The sequence below is a fragment of the Bos mutus genome, chromosome 17 (assembly GCF_027580195.1).
Source record: "Bos mutus isolate GX-2022 chromosome 17, NWIPB_WYAK_1.1, whole genome shotgun sequence".
NCBI lineage: Eukaryota > Metazoa > Chordata > Mammalia > Artiodactyla > Bovidae > Bos > Bos mutus.
In genome coordinates this window covers 16,427,429-16,444,658 of record NC_091633.1, presented here as the reverse complement: position 1 = coordinate 16,444,658, position 17,230 = coordinate 16,427,429, and the positions used below count along the sequence as shown (strand labels likewise).

General features: G+C 49.3%; 1 protein-coding gene across 1 annotated transcript; it reads right to left on the bottom strand.

The window, feature by feature from the left end:
- Positions 1–956: 956 nt before the first annotated feature.
- Positions 957–14,184, bottom strand: HSPB8 (heat shock protein family B (small) member 8). The gene is made up of 3 exons (XM_005897414.3): positions 13,391–14,184; positions 7,452–7,515; positions 957–1,951 (listed from the first exon to the last, which is right to left on the bottom strand). The coding sequence occupies exons 1-3, from the start codon at positions 13,755–13,757 to the stop codon at positions 1,792–1,794; spliced, it is 591 nt and encodes a 196-aa protein (XP_005897476.1). The 5' UTR covers positions 13,758–14,184; the 3' UTR covers positions 957–1,791.
- Positions 14,185–17,230: the final 3,046 nt, after the last annotated feature.

Sequence of the window (17,230 nt, the reverse complement as noted above, 5' to 3'; positions counted from 1 at the left end):
CTGGGGACTGGAATGTGGGCAGTGGGGTGGTGGTGTAGTGATTGCACCTGTCTTGAGGTCACATGAAAGGGCCTGGGGACATGACAGCTAGGAGCAGGAGTGGGGGGAGGTGCAATAGGGAGACTAGGCGCGGAGCCAACACCGTGGGAACAAGAGACAAACTAAGTTCTCTTAAGATCATTAGAAACTTGAAAGCAGCATTTATCTTGGACTTCTCAGTTGTACCCAAATAAATACCCCTTTTTCTTTAAATCAGTTGGAGTAGGGCTTCCTAGCATTTAGCATAGAAACAGTTCTAACTGATGCGCTGTGGTAGCACGCTCCCTACCACCAGACTTTCAGGGTTCTGGGCTCCTGGCAGCATCAGTGTGTGGAGTGTTGACTGACCCTTTCCTCCTTCCTAACAGAACCTTGCTTTTTCAAGCAGCAATGTTCCAGGCCTCGAAGGACAAATCAATATTGATCTAAGCCTATCATGGCCATTCCTTTCCCATTGCCAGGGACTGGCTTCAACAAACTCATGTGACCCATTTTGGGTCAATGAAAAAAAAAGAAAGAAGACTGTTGAGAGAGAGCTTCTGGAAAAGAGCTTACTGATGAAAGAGAAAGTCAGACAAAAAGACTTTTTTACCCTTGCCTTCTCTTCCTGTACATGGCCATATGAGGTTGAGATGCTTGGAGCTGCTGCAGCCTTTTTTGCAAACATGAGGATAGAACTTGTAGACTCATCAGAAATGGTAGAGAAAAATGATAGAAGACTCTGGGTTCTTGGTGGCATAACAGCTGAAAAAGTAATTCTGAAATCACTCATATCTAAACTTCCTGTAAAGTTATTTATATCATTTAAGCCACAGTGCATTGAGCATTATTATTTGCAACCACAAGTACCCCTAACTGATGTTGCATATCTAAGTGGTACAGCATTTAGTTCCCATCAAAACAACACACAAGGCTAATAACATCAGTTCCTTTTATTATTGTTTACTGTTATTTTCCCTAAACAACAGCACAATTCAAATAACAATGACACGCACGTCCCACCCATATACACAACACCACTAGCCTGCCTGCCAGACTATTTGGCCTTTGCTTGGTTCCTGGTGGAGCTGTCTGGAGACAGCCCCCTCTGTAAAAATCCCGACTTGGACATAGGAGACACAAGAAAGGGGGGACTTTAACCAGATAATAAACTAAAGGACTTCTAAAGTCCTTGGGGAGTGCCAGCTTGGGAACATGCTATAAATGCCTGGGTGGAGGGCACACGGCACTGTCTGTTTTCATGTGGTTGCAGGATAAATCCCATATGGGGATATAAGACCTGTCTATAACCCTTTGTAAACCAGGGCTGCAGAAACACTGTGGGGTGAGCTACGAGGGCTCCATCAACCAAACCAAGGGGCAGGTTGGACATTGGGAGCCCAGAATGGGAATCCCGGTCCCCAGAGAAAAGCAACTCTTGCATTAGCTGCAAGATAAGATACAAAGTGAAATGTTATGTCCCCTTTTATTTGTTTTGCAACTGTAAAATGTGCAACATTTTCATCATGATAGAAAAGGTAAAGAAGGGAAAACTCCCAGCATTTTGGCCTAATGCAATGGAGCATGACCTGTCAATTGCGCCATCTTGCAGAAAAACCTACTACTAACACTATCCAGGGAATCTGGTCAATCCACCCTGACCCCCAACATTTTAGCCACACTAAATCTATGAGTTCAGCTATAGTAATGTATCCTGGAATCAGAGAAGCCCAGGGGTTGGGGCGGGAACAAGGAAGGGCCAAGACTGGGGTCTCAGGTACAAGTGACTTCCTGGCCGTCCTGAGGAAGCTCATTGTTGAAACTGCTCTCTCCAAACGGTGAGTAAGGGGGAACCTGGGGAGCTTCGATGATCAGCAGGCCTTCTGGGGAAAGGGAGGCAAACACTGTCACAGGATCCACCTCTGCAGGAAGCCTAGGGAAAGTAGAAGATTCATTTATTATTTTTAATACAGCCAGACACTCTTTCATTCATTTGAAAGAAAATATTTTTGATATTGCCTGGTGGGATTATTATCAAACATAATTATTTTTATTATTATTATCAAAATAATAAATTTAATAATCATAATCATTATTGTTATAAAAATAATAATCCCACCAGGCAATTCCATTACTATCCCTAATACATAGATGAGGTGATTGAGATCAGAGAGGTGAACTGATTTGCCCAAGGTAACACAGCTGGCAAGTAGCACATGGGAAGAGAATTGGAATCCTGGTCTCCAAACTCAAGAGATCAGGCAGCTGATCATGACACTCTGCCTCCTCTCCCAGGCACCAGACTTTTGAAAAAAGTCCATGGTAGGGAAAGCCAGGAGGTTCAATCACCCAGATCTTTCCACCGGTCTAGGCTGATTCCACCTGTTGTAAACGCAGGGGTCTTGATGAAAGAACCAGGCAGTAAAGTGAGCCCATGCCGGTCATGGGCAGGACCCTTCCTGGAGGGGCTGGGGAGGTTTTATGCTGTGAACAGCCACTGGTAGCCACATGAACTGCATCTACCAAGGAGATTCCTGATTAACAAGGAGCCTGCAGGGAAGGGTGGGAGAGAAGGGGAACCTGGGCAACTGCCAAGCCAAACTTCTGAAGTAGAGACAAGGCCAAAAGTTTGGACTTCCCTAATGGCAACCCACTCCAATAGTCTTGCCTGGAGAATCCCATGGACAGAGGAGCCTGGCAGGCTACAGTCCATGGGGTCACAAGAGTCAGACATGACTTAGCAACCAGATCACCACCACTCTCGGCTGGGGATGGGCTGACTCTGTTTAACCCTTTGCACGCCGACCCCTAGGGCATCTGGGACATATGACAGGGCAGCCATGGTCCATAAGAAGGACTCCACAGGCAGGCAGACTGGAGCTCAAATCACACCTCTTCCTGACTGTGTGATCTTGGGTTAGTGACCTCACCTCTCTGACCACATGTGGTTTAAAACAGCACCTATCTTTTAGGGTGGTGTGAGAATTATGTAGGATGACGAAAGCAAAGGGCTTAGCACAGTGCCTGGCATATAGGAAGTGCTCAATAGGCATCAGCTCCCACACTGTCATCATAGGCATCAGATGTACAAGTGGGCACCTTGATAGCTCTGACTATTTTAGCATCATCACTGACCTGTGAAATGTCAGCGGCCAAAAGGATGTCAGCTATCCAGGACAATGTTCCCATAGTACGCATGGGGAAACTTAGGCCCCAGTATGGGAACAGACTCATTCAAGGGCTCTTACCAGGTGGCCTCTATGTTGAACCCACTTGGTGGGAGAGCTATCCCTCCTGGGTCCTCTTGCAAAAGGGACTGAGGTTCAATGAAACCGGTGGGAAGATCTATGGTGATTGAACCTAAAGAAACTAAATCCTTTCATTTACAACTAAGGGAAAGTCTCAGCTCTGTTAACACAGAGCTTTAACATGGCTGTAACACCTCAGCTTCTACTATCTCTTGATATTTTCTCTCTTTCAACAAAGAAAGAGCGGATCTATGACTTAGGCCCTCAGGCAGGCAACACTGTCTAGTCAGAATTTAACCACATTTTGCTTTGGGTTTATTTCACAATTGCCTTCTTGAGTGAGTGAATGTTTGACTGATGAGAACTGAACTTTATCAAAAGTGGATTGATTGAAAAGAAAAAAAAATCACAAGCAAATAATAGTATAGGGACATAAGCACATAAGGCAAAAAAATAATTGAAGATGGTTTGTGAATGACTCATTTGGTCTCTCCTATCCAGCCAAGTAGGAGGGCTTCCCAGGTGGCGCTAGTGGTAAAGAACCTGCCTGCCAATGCAGGAGACATAAGAGATGCAGGGAATAGATCCCTGGGTCAGGAAGATCCCCTGGAGGAGGGCATGGCAACTCACTCCAGGATTCCTGCCTGAAGCATCCCATGGACAGAGGAGCCTGGTGGGCTACAGTCCACAGGGTTGCAAAGAGTCGGACACGACAGAAGCGAAGAGATGGCACAACCAAGTAGGAAGTCCGTGGGCTTTGAAGATGGGGAGACCCGTGTGCAATCCCAGACCTGCTTGTTACGGCCACGTGACCTTACCTGAGTCCTGTCAACCTTTGAGCCTCAGTTTTCTAATCCACGAGATGAGCTTAAAAATACCAGCTCTCTGCGTGCTGTGCTAAGTGGCTTCGGTTCTGTCCGACTCTTTGTGATCCTATGGACTATAGCTGGCCAGGCTCCTCTGTCCATGGGATTCTCTAGGCAAGAATACTGGAGTGGTTTGCCATTCCCTCCTCCAGGGGAATCTTCCCAACCCGGAGATCGAACTTGTGTCTCTTACGTCTTCTGAATTGGCAGGGGGGTTCTTTGCCACTAGCACTACCTGGGAAGCCCAATAGCGACTCTGCAGGATTCTTTTAAAGACAGCATAAAATTAAACCTCTGCATCTTAAAAAAAAAAAAAAAGGGCACCATTGTCTTGTGTCCTGTCTATGGAATGAGTTTTCAATGAAGAAACTTTTTTTTTTTATGATCCTCAGAGCTTGCATCAGATGCTTATTTATTTATTTACTAGCTGTAGCATGTGGGATCTTAGTTTCCCAATCAGGGATTGAACCCACACCCCTTGCATTGGAAGCACAGAATCTTAACCACTGCACCACCAGGGAACTCCCAAGCCTCTACATCTCTTAACCTGGCTCTAGACACACCACTGCTGCTGCTGCTAAGTTGCTTCAGTCGTGTCCGACTCTGTGCGACCCCATAGATGGCAGCCCACCAGGCTCCCCCGTCCCTGGGATTCTCCAGGCAAGAACACTGGAGTGGGTTGCCATTTCCTTCTCCAATGCATGAAAGTGGAAAGTGAAAGTGAAGTCGCTCAGTCGTGTCCGACTCTTAGCGACCCCATGGACTGCAGCCTATCAGGCTCCTCCACCCATGGGATTTTCCAGGCAACAGTACTGGAGTGGGGTGCCACTGCCTTCTCCTGACACACCACAGGGGGCTGCAAATGGCAGATCAGATTCCAGGGAAGCTGTGGAGCTAAGACACTACAGTCTGCTTTGGTTCTGGGCATCCTCTGTCAATGACTTCTTGCATTCCCTGGTCTTTCACTCCAGGGAGGTGTGGAAAAGCCCCTGTCTCCAGTCTTTGCCCTGCACTGGACCAGACTTGCAAATTCCAGTCTCTCCCTCATCCAGTCAAAACGGGGTCTTTCCCAAGGGGATGTGTGTGTTGGGAAGAATCCCTAGCTGTGGGCAAGGCAGACGGCTGGAGCATCGTGTCTGGGATGAAATCTCCAAAGGCCTCAGCTGGGTTTAAGGAGCTTCCCTAAACTCTAATGACTGGAGTATTTCCTGGGAGAGGCAATGAGACCTCTGAGAGGGGGCTGGGGCTGTCCCAAACCCCAGTCCTGCTGCTTGGTGATGGAGTCAGGGCAGTGCCGGGAGGTCTCAGGACTCCCAGCTGCTCTTGTGTGATTCCAGTCTTGCTGAGTCTCTAGTAGATTAGTCCCCATGGGCTGGGCACATTCTCTCACTCCCCATCCTAAGGGAAGTTGGGACAGAAGCCCAGAACAGTTTAGCACGTCGCTCCAAGTCATCCACTCAGTCGTGGCGCCAGGACTCCCTACACCCAGAAGCGAGATTCAAAATATTTAATGACTGGTACAGCTGGACATTGACCAACTGGAATGGATGGATCCATGCCATGGTGATGGAGGAGGGTCCCGGGGGCTCTTTGGTTGTTGGAACGTGGTTGTTGGAACGTGGGGAGGTTTGGAGGGTTTGCGAACTGCATCAGGATGGTCAAGTGACCGAGGAGAGCCTCTTGGGGGAGGGTGGTCCCGGCCATGATTAGTTCAATACTGTAGAAATAGCCTAGCTCAGCTGCGGAGCCCCATTTGAGTAGTGGCTCTGCTTCCGGCAGCTTTAGGCATTTCTATCTGGTCAAGTAACTCGCAGCAAGCTGTTTTTTCCCAGAGGCCTCAGAGATGGTGAGATCCATGAAAACGGCTGTCTTTAGAGATGATGAATTTGCTGACTTCTTTCTGGCTCAGTCCCTTTCACAGCTTTGACCTGCCTGTGACTCCATACTGAGACCTTATTTCAGTCTCTTAAAAGAAACATCAGCCCTCTCGCTCCCCTCCCATCTCTCTCCTCTCTCCCCATCTCTCCCCTCTCAGCAACGTCTGATCTGGCTGTGGTACTAGGGGAAGGTGTGGGTCTTGGTGATGGCAGGCCAGCCAGGGAGAAAAAGTTTGGTGTTTGCCTTATCAGGAAGTGTCTGCAGGCTTTTGAGTACTCCAGAGGCGCCTGGTGGGTTAGGAATGGGCACATGGTGGGAGAGACAGGATTGCGGAAGCTTAAAGCTAAAAGCAGCCTCAGAATTTAGCCTGTGCCATCCGTCCAGACACAGGACAGCTTTGCTGGGATGAGGGGAAGGGTTAAGATTCAATAACAACAGTAGTAAAAACAAACCGACACTTATGGGGACCTGCTGTGTGCCCACCTCGAGCTGTGATCTCATTTCCTTTGTGGGTATCTCCACAAGGCTCAGTATCCCTTCCTTTTATGAATGAGGAAAGGGCATTCCTTGCTCAAGAACTGAACATGGTGAACTCAAGAGTTCAAGGGTCTGTTTGGGGCTGTTATGAATGCTCATTTTCAGGACCCTGAAAGGTGTATGGTTTCACCTCTGGGGGATTTAGTTTCCCCATAATACAAGGAGGGTACTGTCTCCCCCACTGCATACCTTTGCTTCAAAGGTGAAACAGGACTAGAAGAGACTTTAGAGCCAGAAGTGCACAGAGGGGTGGGGTGCCATTTAGGGGGACAAGGTGTCTGTGAAGCAGCCGGCCACTGGCACATCGCTGTGAGACTTTTCTCCCTACAGGTATTGCCACCAGGGCCTCCGTCTGTCTTTGATTCTTTGGCTCAGCCTGGTGGTGGCCTTCCTGCTACTCGCATAATCCCCCAGTCTCAGCCCTTCTCACTCCCCTTGGCAAAACTGGCCCTTCTTTTCTCCCAATCTCTCAGCCTCAGAGCCCTTCTAGGTCGAAGATAGCAGGACACTTTCCAGCCTAATTCTTACAGGTGCCCTAGGGAAGGCCATGGGAGACCTGGAACAAGCAACCCTTGAAAGGTTCTATTAGGAATCTGGAGGCATGATATCACGTGGGTGGGTGAGTACCCCGATTTTCATGGAATTGTGGACGAGTCGTCTTGCCTCTCCTATTCTTGAATTCTTCATCTACAAAACGAGATTGTTGATCCCACCTCACAGGGCACTGAGAAGATGAACTGGCATCCCCCTTTCTGGGAACCCACTGTAGGTTTGTTTAACTTCTCACGGGGTTCAATCCCCTGCCCTGGGGCGGGTCTCTTGAAGGAGAGATGCCCAAGACGGGTCCCAGGCATGCCGCCCCCACTCCAATCCTCCCCTGAAATCCAACTTCCAGGTTACTTACTGGATTTTCTTTGTGAAGTTCTTGGAGACGATGCCCCCCTCTTGCTGCTTTTCTTCGTGTTTACCTGGAAGGGAGAGGAAAGTCACAAGTCAGCATCTGCATCCCATGGGCATCATTCAGGATTCGGCTCAGATGGGGATGCTGCCCTGGCCTCCTGTGTGGCCCGGGGCTCGGTCTAGAGGCTCCAGTTGTCTGAGCCTGTGGTCCCTCCTCTGCTAAGTGGACCCTCTTGAAACCACCTCCCAGGCTGCTGTGAAGATGCAGTATGACAACGGGTAGGTCAGGAGGCCTTGACCATGACTTGTAGATGATTAGGAGTTAAGACCCAGGAAATCACAGGAATGGCGTCCTGTCTTCTAAGACCCTGCACTGCACCTTCTAAGTCTCACATCTCACCCTTTGCTCCTAACCAGCCAGGAGATCCTTGAGGCCAACATCCCAAAATGAGCAAGAGGATACAAGTCAGGCTAGTTTGCCAGCCCCCCGGGCTTTATAACGGACAGAGCCCTTTCCCAGCTCTGAGAATGGGCTTTTTTTCTCCCTCAGTTACTGATGTGAAAACTCAGGCCTGGGGCTGGGTCCAAGCTCACCCAGCAATTGTGTGGCAGCCCAGGCCTCAGAACCAACTCTTGGAAACCAAGCCAAGGACTGAGGTCCGCTGCCCCTGTGCCTGTTCCAGCTTCCAGTTAGTTCTTTGAGCCCCATTATCTGTACCTAGTCCTGAAAGAATTGCCTGGAAATAATAAGGCATCCATCTCCAAAAACAAAGTAGAAAACACCCAAAGGATGCTTCCCTGAGAAATGACACATGAAGCAACATGGATATGAAATTCCACCTGCCCCCTCCTCCTCCTGGAAGACAAGGGCTTTTTCTCTTCCCTTAGGAAGCAAAATATGAAATTACAAGAGGGCTTAGGCGCAGACTGGCTGTCATGTTGCAATTTATGTAACAAATTCTGAACCCTTTGGCCCCTCCCCACTCTTGGGTCTTTGGTTTTTGTTCTGTTTTTAAGGGAGACAGTGTCTCTAATTTCTAAACAATGCGGACTAGAGCCCAGCAGAGTCATTAGGCTCCTATTATTATTAACTCCTCATTTGTGGGGCCACACTGCAGGGCCGAGAATGCTCATTTACCCAGGGACACCCTTCTGAGGGGCTTTGGAATCTAGACTGTAAATAACCTTGTGTAATACAATGTCTTACTGCAGTCAAGATTTTAAGCTGATAATTTATAGGTGATTACATTATTCATTACCTTTTTATTATTCATTATTCCTTTATTAATAACTTTTTCTGATTATAAGATAATGCATGTGTATGTTTGAAAATGTAGAAAGAAAAGACAATCAAAACCCTCCATAACTGCATCACCCCAAGAAAACTACATTTTTGTATATGTTCCAGATTTCCCTGTTACTGAGAAATGCATACATGTTATATAATACAGATGTATATCATCTATTTTATCAAAAATCATATTGTATGTTATGTCCGGAACTTGTTTTTCTCTCTTGTTGACCCATTATAATCATTTTTCCATATTACAGCAACTATTTGTCAACAACATGACTTTTTAAAAAATTAATTTATTTTTTAATTGAAGGTTAATGCTTTACAGAATTGTGTTGGTTTCTGCCAAACATCAAGATGAATCAGCAATAGATATATATTTGCCAACAACATGACTTTTAATGGCTGCAGGGAAATATAAATTCATTCAGCCAATCCCTGGCTTTGGGGTACTGAGAGGGTTTTTGACGTTGGAAAGAACCTCACTGTGCTGAACATACCTATAGCTAGATTGTCACACCCAGCCTGATGACTTCCTAGGATAAATTTCATGTTCTAGAATTTTGAAGGCTTGCTCTGTATGTCGCTAAATTTCCCTCAGGAAAGACTACATCAGTGTAGTCTCCCACTAGCTGGGCAGAAAGGGGAACATTTATAGGAATTCATTTTTAAACATGAGCGTCTGCCTAACTAGAACATACTCTTCTGCGAATGTGCTGCTGCTTGGAGCTTGGAGAGTTTATTCTGACCTGCCAAGTCCGTGACCACCAGCTGCCCAGTTCTGATACAGGCCTGTGGCCAAAGGAACACTGTCTATCCCCTGGTCCACTCCCCAAAGCCTGGGCCTCCAGAGACCTGCTTTCCCTGGGGACAGGCCAGTGCCTCTGACTCAGCCCTTTTGCATACTTAATATCCTGGCAGTAATAAACGACAATGATGACGATGGTAAAAATAATAATAGCAAACTCTTTATATCGCACTTTCTTGGTGTCTACCACTGTTCTAAGCACCTTACTGATATCAACTCTTAATCTTTCACAAAAACCTTAGAAAGCATTACCATTTTGTGGATGGGGAAAGGGAAGTTCAGAGAGGTTAAGTGATGTGCCCAAGGTCACACAGCTTGGAAGTGCTGGAGCAAAGACTCCAAGGCAGGGATGTAGGTTAGGGTTTGAGTCTGCTCTGACCTCTCCTAGTACTTTGCTCCTCTTCTCTGAACCTCAGTTTCTTCTTTTCTCCAGTGGTGGTGACAACTTTCTAATTATTGGCTACTGTGAGGAGCCAGTGAGAGTGAGTCACAGAATTGCTTCAAAAGTTGTAAAAGGGGGATGCTTCTGGCTTATTTTGATATTTGAGGAAAGAACTGGTCCTCAGAAACAAAATGTCTCTGTCTATGCTCTGAAATACTGGGGTTGGGGAGAGGATCTTTGAGCAAAGGCAGCTGCATGAAGGGGGGCTGGAGGAGGGAGTTAACCTGTAGAAAGAGAGTGCTGCTAAGAGGCTCCAGTTGAAGCTCAAGTTGCATGTTATTTGAATATCTATTTATTGGGGCAGCTTAAGTACTATGACTGATTTTTAACTTTTTAATTTTGCTTTCCTATCTACATTTTCTACCATAGAACATTTTTTTGTAAATAGAAAAAAAAAAAAAAAGCAATTATTATGAGTCTTTAAAAAATAAAAAAGAACTCATCTAGAGGCCAGGGAAGCCAGAGGCCCCTCACAGCCACTGAGAGATGAAGGTGCCAAGGGGCGGCATCAGCACTTCAGGGAAAGCCACTGGCCCAGCTGAAGAAAGGAGGTGCTGTTTCCAGGGAAGGCAGAGGCCCTGGGATTAAGGAAAAGGGATGGAATAAGGCCTAGGGGCTTTCCAGTTCCTTCCTCCATCAGAGCCTGGCCCAGTGACCCATGAAGAGAACATTTTTTGGCTGGTGACTGTGGGGTGGGGGAGGGGTGTGTGTGAAGCATGATGGAAATCATTTAGTCTAGCAATTTCCAAACATTTCCCTGGACCTAGACACTCATATGTGGTTGGGTAAGACAGGGCCGCCTTTCAGAGATTCATAAACTATATTAGCAAATTCAAGGCTCTGATAAGTCCTGCAGTAAGGAGACCCGTTTGTAATTTTGCTTCATATGGTACCTTTGAAAATCCTGGAACCCCTCCCCCAATTTATTAGATTCCTAGTGATATCTTAAAACATGCCATTTGGCAAATACTGATCTAGTCCAACTCCTTATAAAACCAAGGGTACATGTGAGGCCCAAGAGGTGGTAGGGTTTGCCCCAGACCACTCTAGAAGCAGATCCTGTCATCCTGATTCTGAACTGTCTAAGCAGGCTTGACTTTGAATTTCCAACCTTGTTATGGAGAAGCAGATGATCTCAGGTGACTGTGTCTGGGCCTCAGTTTCCTCAACTGTAAAGTGGGTGTATCAAATCTATGCATATTTTCTCAGAAGTCCATGTGAGGAATCAGTAAGCCAAAACATGTCAGCCTTTAGCACAGTGCCCTGCATGAAGAGTTTCAGGAGGAATGGGTGTGTCATTAAGTGAGGTAGGAGGGGAGACTGGTCTGACTCCCCACATCCTTTGAAAACTGCTTTTTAAATGGAGCCCAGGATGTCAATTTGATTTTTAAATCCCTATTATAAGAATCTCTGTATGTACTCTCAGGCCATTGGCATTCTGTCAAGTCAAAGTTGCTAAGTGCACAGCTGTGAAGCATTTTCAACCTAAAAAGGCATTGTCTTGTTTTTGTCTTATTTAAGCCCCCAATGACCCCATTTTACAGATGTGGAAGCTGAGGCTCTGTGACTACTCGGAGCCTCTTGGATTAGTAAGGTACTCAGCTGGGATTGCAGCCTGGAACTCCCAGACCCTATCTAGAAAGGAAAATGAGAGAAAAAGTCCTCCAGGTTGGACAAAGTCTCCTGGAGGGGCCACAGGGTATGGGAGACCCTCCACCCAGGAAGCCTCTGAAACCCTAATTAAAACAAAGACAGGAGGAGCAGTGATAATAACTATCTTGTTTGCAGAGTACCAGGCAGACATTTTCAGCTCCATCTTACAGACACTCTGCATTTATTATCATAGACTGTGCATATTTCATCTTCCCTACAGCCTTGCTAGTTGGATATTATTTACCCCCATTCTTTAGATGGGTAAACTGAGGCTCAGACCAGTGAAAAGACTTTCTTGTGCATATCTACCCAGAAAGTATAAACAGTGGTGGCGGGATTTGAGCCCAGGTCTCAGGGAGCATCTAGCAAGCATTCATTATGTATGTGCATATGAATTGGGGCCTTACTTTGTGCCCAGCATTTTAATAACATCAACAACAGCAACAGTACAGATCCCTTGTGTTTTAGGCATTGTGTACGCACTTTATACACGTCGTTTTTTGTACGCACTTGACCTGTGTTGTCTCTTTTAAGACAACAGTCCTCAGGCGGTACAGCCATTTGAACCCCAATTTCCAGATAAGGAAACAAAGCACAGAGAAGTGGTTTCAGATGTCTGGCTCCTCAGCCAACTCAGGAAGCCTTGACTGCCCTCCTCCACCAGCATAAGGCTCCAGTGTGCCTCCTAACCCACCACACCCTCCCGAGCCTTTGAAACTCCCCCTCCCCCCACCCCCGCCCCACCCCGCCCCCGAAGGCTGCTCTGCTGGGGCTTGTCTCTACCCAGCCTGTTTGCAATGGCTTTTATTGATTTTCTGGCTGGTCGAGCTTGCCAGGAACCTGCTTTTTAATAGAATGTTAATTGGGAGGGAAGAGACAGAAAGCTTTTCCCCGCTGCTCTGCTTCACAGGGACTAAGTGTCCATCTCTTTCCTGTTCCCCCGAACATTCCCTCTTCCAGAATGGGATGTGGGCAGGCCCGGACTCTGCCGGCTGCTGACTCAGGCGTGTCCTTGGACAAGTCCCCGCCTGGGCTCAGCTTCCTCAGCAGTACAATGGGACTAGTTGAGAGCAGCAATAGAAAAGCTGTAGCCCTTGGCACCTAGTAGGTGCTCAACGTATCAATTCGCTTCTGACCTCCCAATTCCTGACTTAACCTCTCTGCACTTCAGTTTCCTCATCTGTAAAAAGAAGAGACAGACAAGACCTGACTCTTCTGCTTCTGTTCACTGAGATGCCACAGGTAAAGCGCTGAGCATGGTGCCTGGTAGACAGTAAGCGCTCAGTCAACGTTACCGCGTCATAGCTTTGTAACCGCGATTATGCCTCAGTATCCTCATGTGGGACAAGGGGAAGGTGTTTCCCTTGAAATCTGAGCTAGTTACAGACACCCCCTCCTGGACTGTGTCTTGATGTTGGGGTGCATGAACCCCGCTTCTTCTTTGTTTTTCTACCCCTATATCTATTATTCTTTACATTAAATTCTGTTAAAACAGGCAGTGTGGTTTCCATTTCCCTGCCTGTTAGCTAGTTGATGCTGCACCCAAAGGTTAAAATTTCTCCTGGGAGCTGGAAGAGAGGGGCTTTTCTGTAAAGATAACTTTACGGGTTGCATTCCTGAGCCCTGAAGTCACCTGTGTCATGCTGTCATAGTGTCCCCTCTAAGGGAGCGTCCTCCTGGCTCTTTGCAGCTGGGCCCTCCCCACCCCCAACCCCCATTCTCTCCTTCTTGTCCTCCCCCACTCACCAGACACCTCCACGTATCCGTCCTTGGTCTTTACCATCAGCTCCTCCGGCTTAAAGCTGTGCACGTTGACACACACTTTCCAGGGCTCCCCGGGGAATGGTGGGGGGCTCCTGCCCTCAGCAGGCACCCCAAATCTGGTCATGGCAGTGGGCCCCCGGGGCACCATGCCCGACCTCAGGGTCCCCGGCCAGGCGGAGGAGAGTCGAGGCAGGGCCCAGTCAGGCCAAGAGGCAGTCAAGTCGTCGGGGAAGGGGTCCATGCCAAAGCCATCGTCCAGCAGGCGGGAGGACAGGGGCGAGTCCCTGAAGGGGTCCCGGCGCCGGCGGCTCGTGTAGTGGCAGGGGAAGGGCATCTGACCGTCAGCCATGATGGCTGCTGAGCTGAAGGGGAAACAGAGGCTCAGAGAGAGGGAGCCACCTGCCCAAGGTCACACAGCAAGGTGAGGTGGGTGCGCTGGCCTTCCAAGCTTATTCTTCAGATTCAGAACCATCCACTGCCAGGGACAGAGGCACACACTTGGCTGGGGTCCGAGCCCCCAAAGACACTCCAGCCACGAAGGCGACCTCCGGTTGGTCCAGCAGAATTCTCAAGGACCCCTCTCCACACAGCCTCGCCGGAGATCAGCCAGCCGCCACTGTCCTCCCAAGCGGTCCAGGCTCCCAGCCAGAGCCACTGAGTGAAGCCGAGAGCTTAATAAACCCGGGGACGCAGGCCTAGAAACTTCTCCTTGCTTCTCGTGGGCTGGGCGCCTTCTATTTATTGCTTCTTGGGGCTGGAGGCGGGTTTTGTAAACGCCTCCTGTCACAGGAGTATTCGGAGGTGATGAACCAGCCCCAGAGAATCTGCTGAGGGGGACAGCTGGGCTCCCAGGGGGCTGGGAGGGGCCTTCTCCGCTTCTCCGGACTCTCCTCCCCCAGCTCGGCTCAGCCCCGCCCTCTCTGCCGCTCTCTCCCCCGGAGCCCGCCCGCCCCTAGCGGGGCACTATGGCCCGGCTATTAATAACCCTGCCTGGGTGAGGGCTCAGGTCACCCTCTGGAAATACCTTCCTCAGAGCCTGCTGCGTCCGTCCTCCTCCCTGGGGACCCGCGGAAGGGGAGGAGAGAGACTCCGGAGCCCAGTGGATTTGAAGGCAGATGGCCCTGGGTTGCCATCCCCTCTTTCAAGCCTTTAGCATCCTCAGGCTCTCAGTGCTTGCCTTCTGAGGGGAATAACATTCTTCCGCAGGTGGCTCTGAACTATCTGCTTTCCCACCTGGAAAGTGGATGTAACAGTAGCCTCCTGACGGATGTGTCATCCTCCTTAAAACATGTAGCAAACCATCACTTGTATATTTTCAATGTTGACTCTCAATTACATAATGCTTGCTAGGTGCCAGGCTCTGTTCTAAATGCTTTACACACATTAACCGGCTTTATCTTCATCATCAATCCCTTGAGGTGAGGGTACCACGCTGATCTCCATTTTACAGATGAGGAAGCTGCCATGGGGAGTGGTACCCAATGGCAGCTTCTCTTATGGTGAGGACAGTTAAGCATGACAGTTATCAAAGGTGCTGTATTCAGGCAGGGTTTCTGGTCTGATTTTCCAAGCCCAGAGAGGGCCTGTTTGCTAGGTTCTTCTGCCCCTCCCATGTAGCTCAGAGAATGAATTTGTAAATTATCCTTTGACCTTAGCGCCCCTAGAGCTTGGGTTTGTCTTTGATCTGTGCCCAGCAGGTGTGCAGTCTGGGGCTTGCCATTGACCCCTCTGTGGGCTTGGGGTATGGGTTCCGCCTTCTTCGTGGGGTGGGGTGGGGGGTTAAGGAATTCAGTGAGTCATTGGTTGAGAAAGCAGTTCGGTATTAAGAAGGGCGCACATGAGGTAGTTTGCTAAAAATACTCGTATGGAGGATGACAACATCCTCATCGTTTGCTGTAGCTGGTGCACCTGCCACGGGGGCGCAGTGGCAGACATTGTGGCCCTAAACTCTCACAAAGGCACCACGGGCACTGTCACCATGCCCATTCTGCAGGTGAGGGAACAGAGGAAACAGAGCCTGGGCACGCTGCTGGGGCAGGGGGTGGGGCCTGGGTAAGAACCTGCAAGTCTGTGCTGAGCTGACCGACCCAGACACCGCTGCCTTCCTCCTTGGCCGAGAGGGAGACGGCGGCACCCTCATCCCAAGTGACTAGGGTGAGATCATCGAGCTGGAAGCTTCAGGCTGACGTCACACCGGGCAGAGAGGCTTCAGCTCTCTCTGTAATTACAGCGGGGCGAGGCTGGCTGGGTGTGGAGCCAGGATGGGGAGAATCACTGCATGACACGCAGAAGAAGGCTGGCCCTGTCTTCAACTTGGATGGGGGTTGGAGAGGTTTCCGAGCCAGGGTGGGGGTGGCAGCATCCCGAGGGAGTGAGTTCTGTGTGTGGGCTGGAGTGGGTGGGCTCAGGCGTGTGTGTTTCTGTGGGGATGGGGCTCTGTTTCTTGTCTATCTGTCAGCTGATGGGTGTGTTCTAGAAGACTCTGCTTCTCTTTCCTCCCAGACTTCCCTTCCACAAAGCCTGGGGAGTAGGAGGGGACACGCACTCAAGGACCTCATCTACCTTCTCAAGGATGATTGCAGCTTCCAGGCCCGCAGGAGGGAAGGGTCGAGGTGCAGCTAGGAAATAGCAATGGCAATCATTACCATTTATCTGGCACTTCTACGGGGCTTCACTGGTGGCTCAGATAGTAAAGAATCTGCCTGCAATGCGGGAGACCCGGGTCAGGAAGATCCCCTGGAGAAGGAAATGGCAACCCACGCCAGTACTCTTGCCTGGAGAATTCCAAGGACAGAGGAGCCTGGTGGGCTACAGTACGTGGGGTCACAAAGAGGCAGATATGTCTGAGCAACTAACACTTTTCTACGTGCCAGGTTTTGTTCTAAGCACTTTATGTATATTAGCTCGGCTAATCCTACAACTCCGCAGGGAAGGCACTTTTATTACCCCATTGAACGGATGGGGAAACTGGGGCACATCGTGAGGACATGTGTCTTCCTCGTGTCTGCATATCCAGTGAAGTGGCAGAAGTTTGGCTCCTGACTCCTCTGCTCTACTGCCTCTTGCAGTCATGGTCACTGCTCACATTTATTGAGCACTATGTCCTAGGCCCTGTGCCCAGCACTTTGTTCAACACCTCAATGAATCTCCAGGGTTCAGAGAGGTGAAGCCACCTGTCCTGGACCACACAGCTGAGTGAGGATTGGAACTTGAGCCAGTGGGACGTGAGAGTCTACGGTAGTTACCAGAATGGGACAATGTTGCCCAGGCCCTGTCTTGGTGACCTTCCTACATGCCTTCTGCCCCGTTCCCTGTTGGAGGCTTGCTGTATTTGTGGCTCAGGCCAGCCTTCTGCTTTGGGAAGCTGCGCAGGGAGGCAGCTGCTGGCCCTGCTGACGGGCACCCTGGAGAGGAGTCAGCAAACACACATGGAAAGTAGTCAGCAAGCCCCGTGTGCTGTCAGCAGGCAGGTGAAAATATGGGGTCAGCTCCGGGAGAGGCTAGGGCGGGGATGGGGCCTCCAGGCTGGCTCTTGGGGAAGGCAAGACCCTGGTGGGGCTGGGGAGGGGGCGATGTGAGACCCCAAGTCCTGGAACAAGGGTTCTCTTGGCTGCCATCTTCTTGGAGCTTTCACATGGGAAGGGCCACAATTAAGCCTCAAACAGACTTCCCGGGGGGAGGGTGACATCACTCTGCACTATGGAAAGTGGGGCCCTGGGAGGAGAAACGGCAGCCCGAAGTTGCACAGGTAGTGCCAGATGAAGACCCAGGCTTGTCATCTGCCTGATTCTGTGCTTTTTTTCTTTCCACCGCAGTGAGAAA

Bases quoted from the DNA above. Each gene is read 5' to 3' on its own strand.
- HSPB8 (XM_005897414.3), bottom strand. From the start codon at position 13,757: ATGGCTGACGGTCAGATGCCCTTCCCCTGCCACTACACGAGCCGCCGG. The intron at 7,516-13,390 runs GTGAGTGGGGGA...TCTCCCTTCCAG, and splicing joins CGGATACGTGGAGGTGTCTG to GTAAACACGAAGAAAAGCAG. The intron at 1,952-7,451 runs GTAAGTAACCTG...TACTTTCCCTAG, and splicing joins AACTTCACAAAGAAAATCCA to GCTTCCTGCAGAGGTGGATC.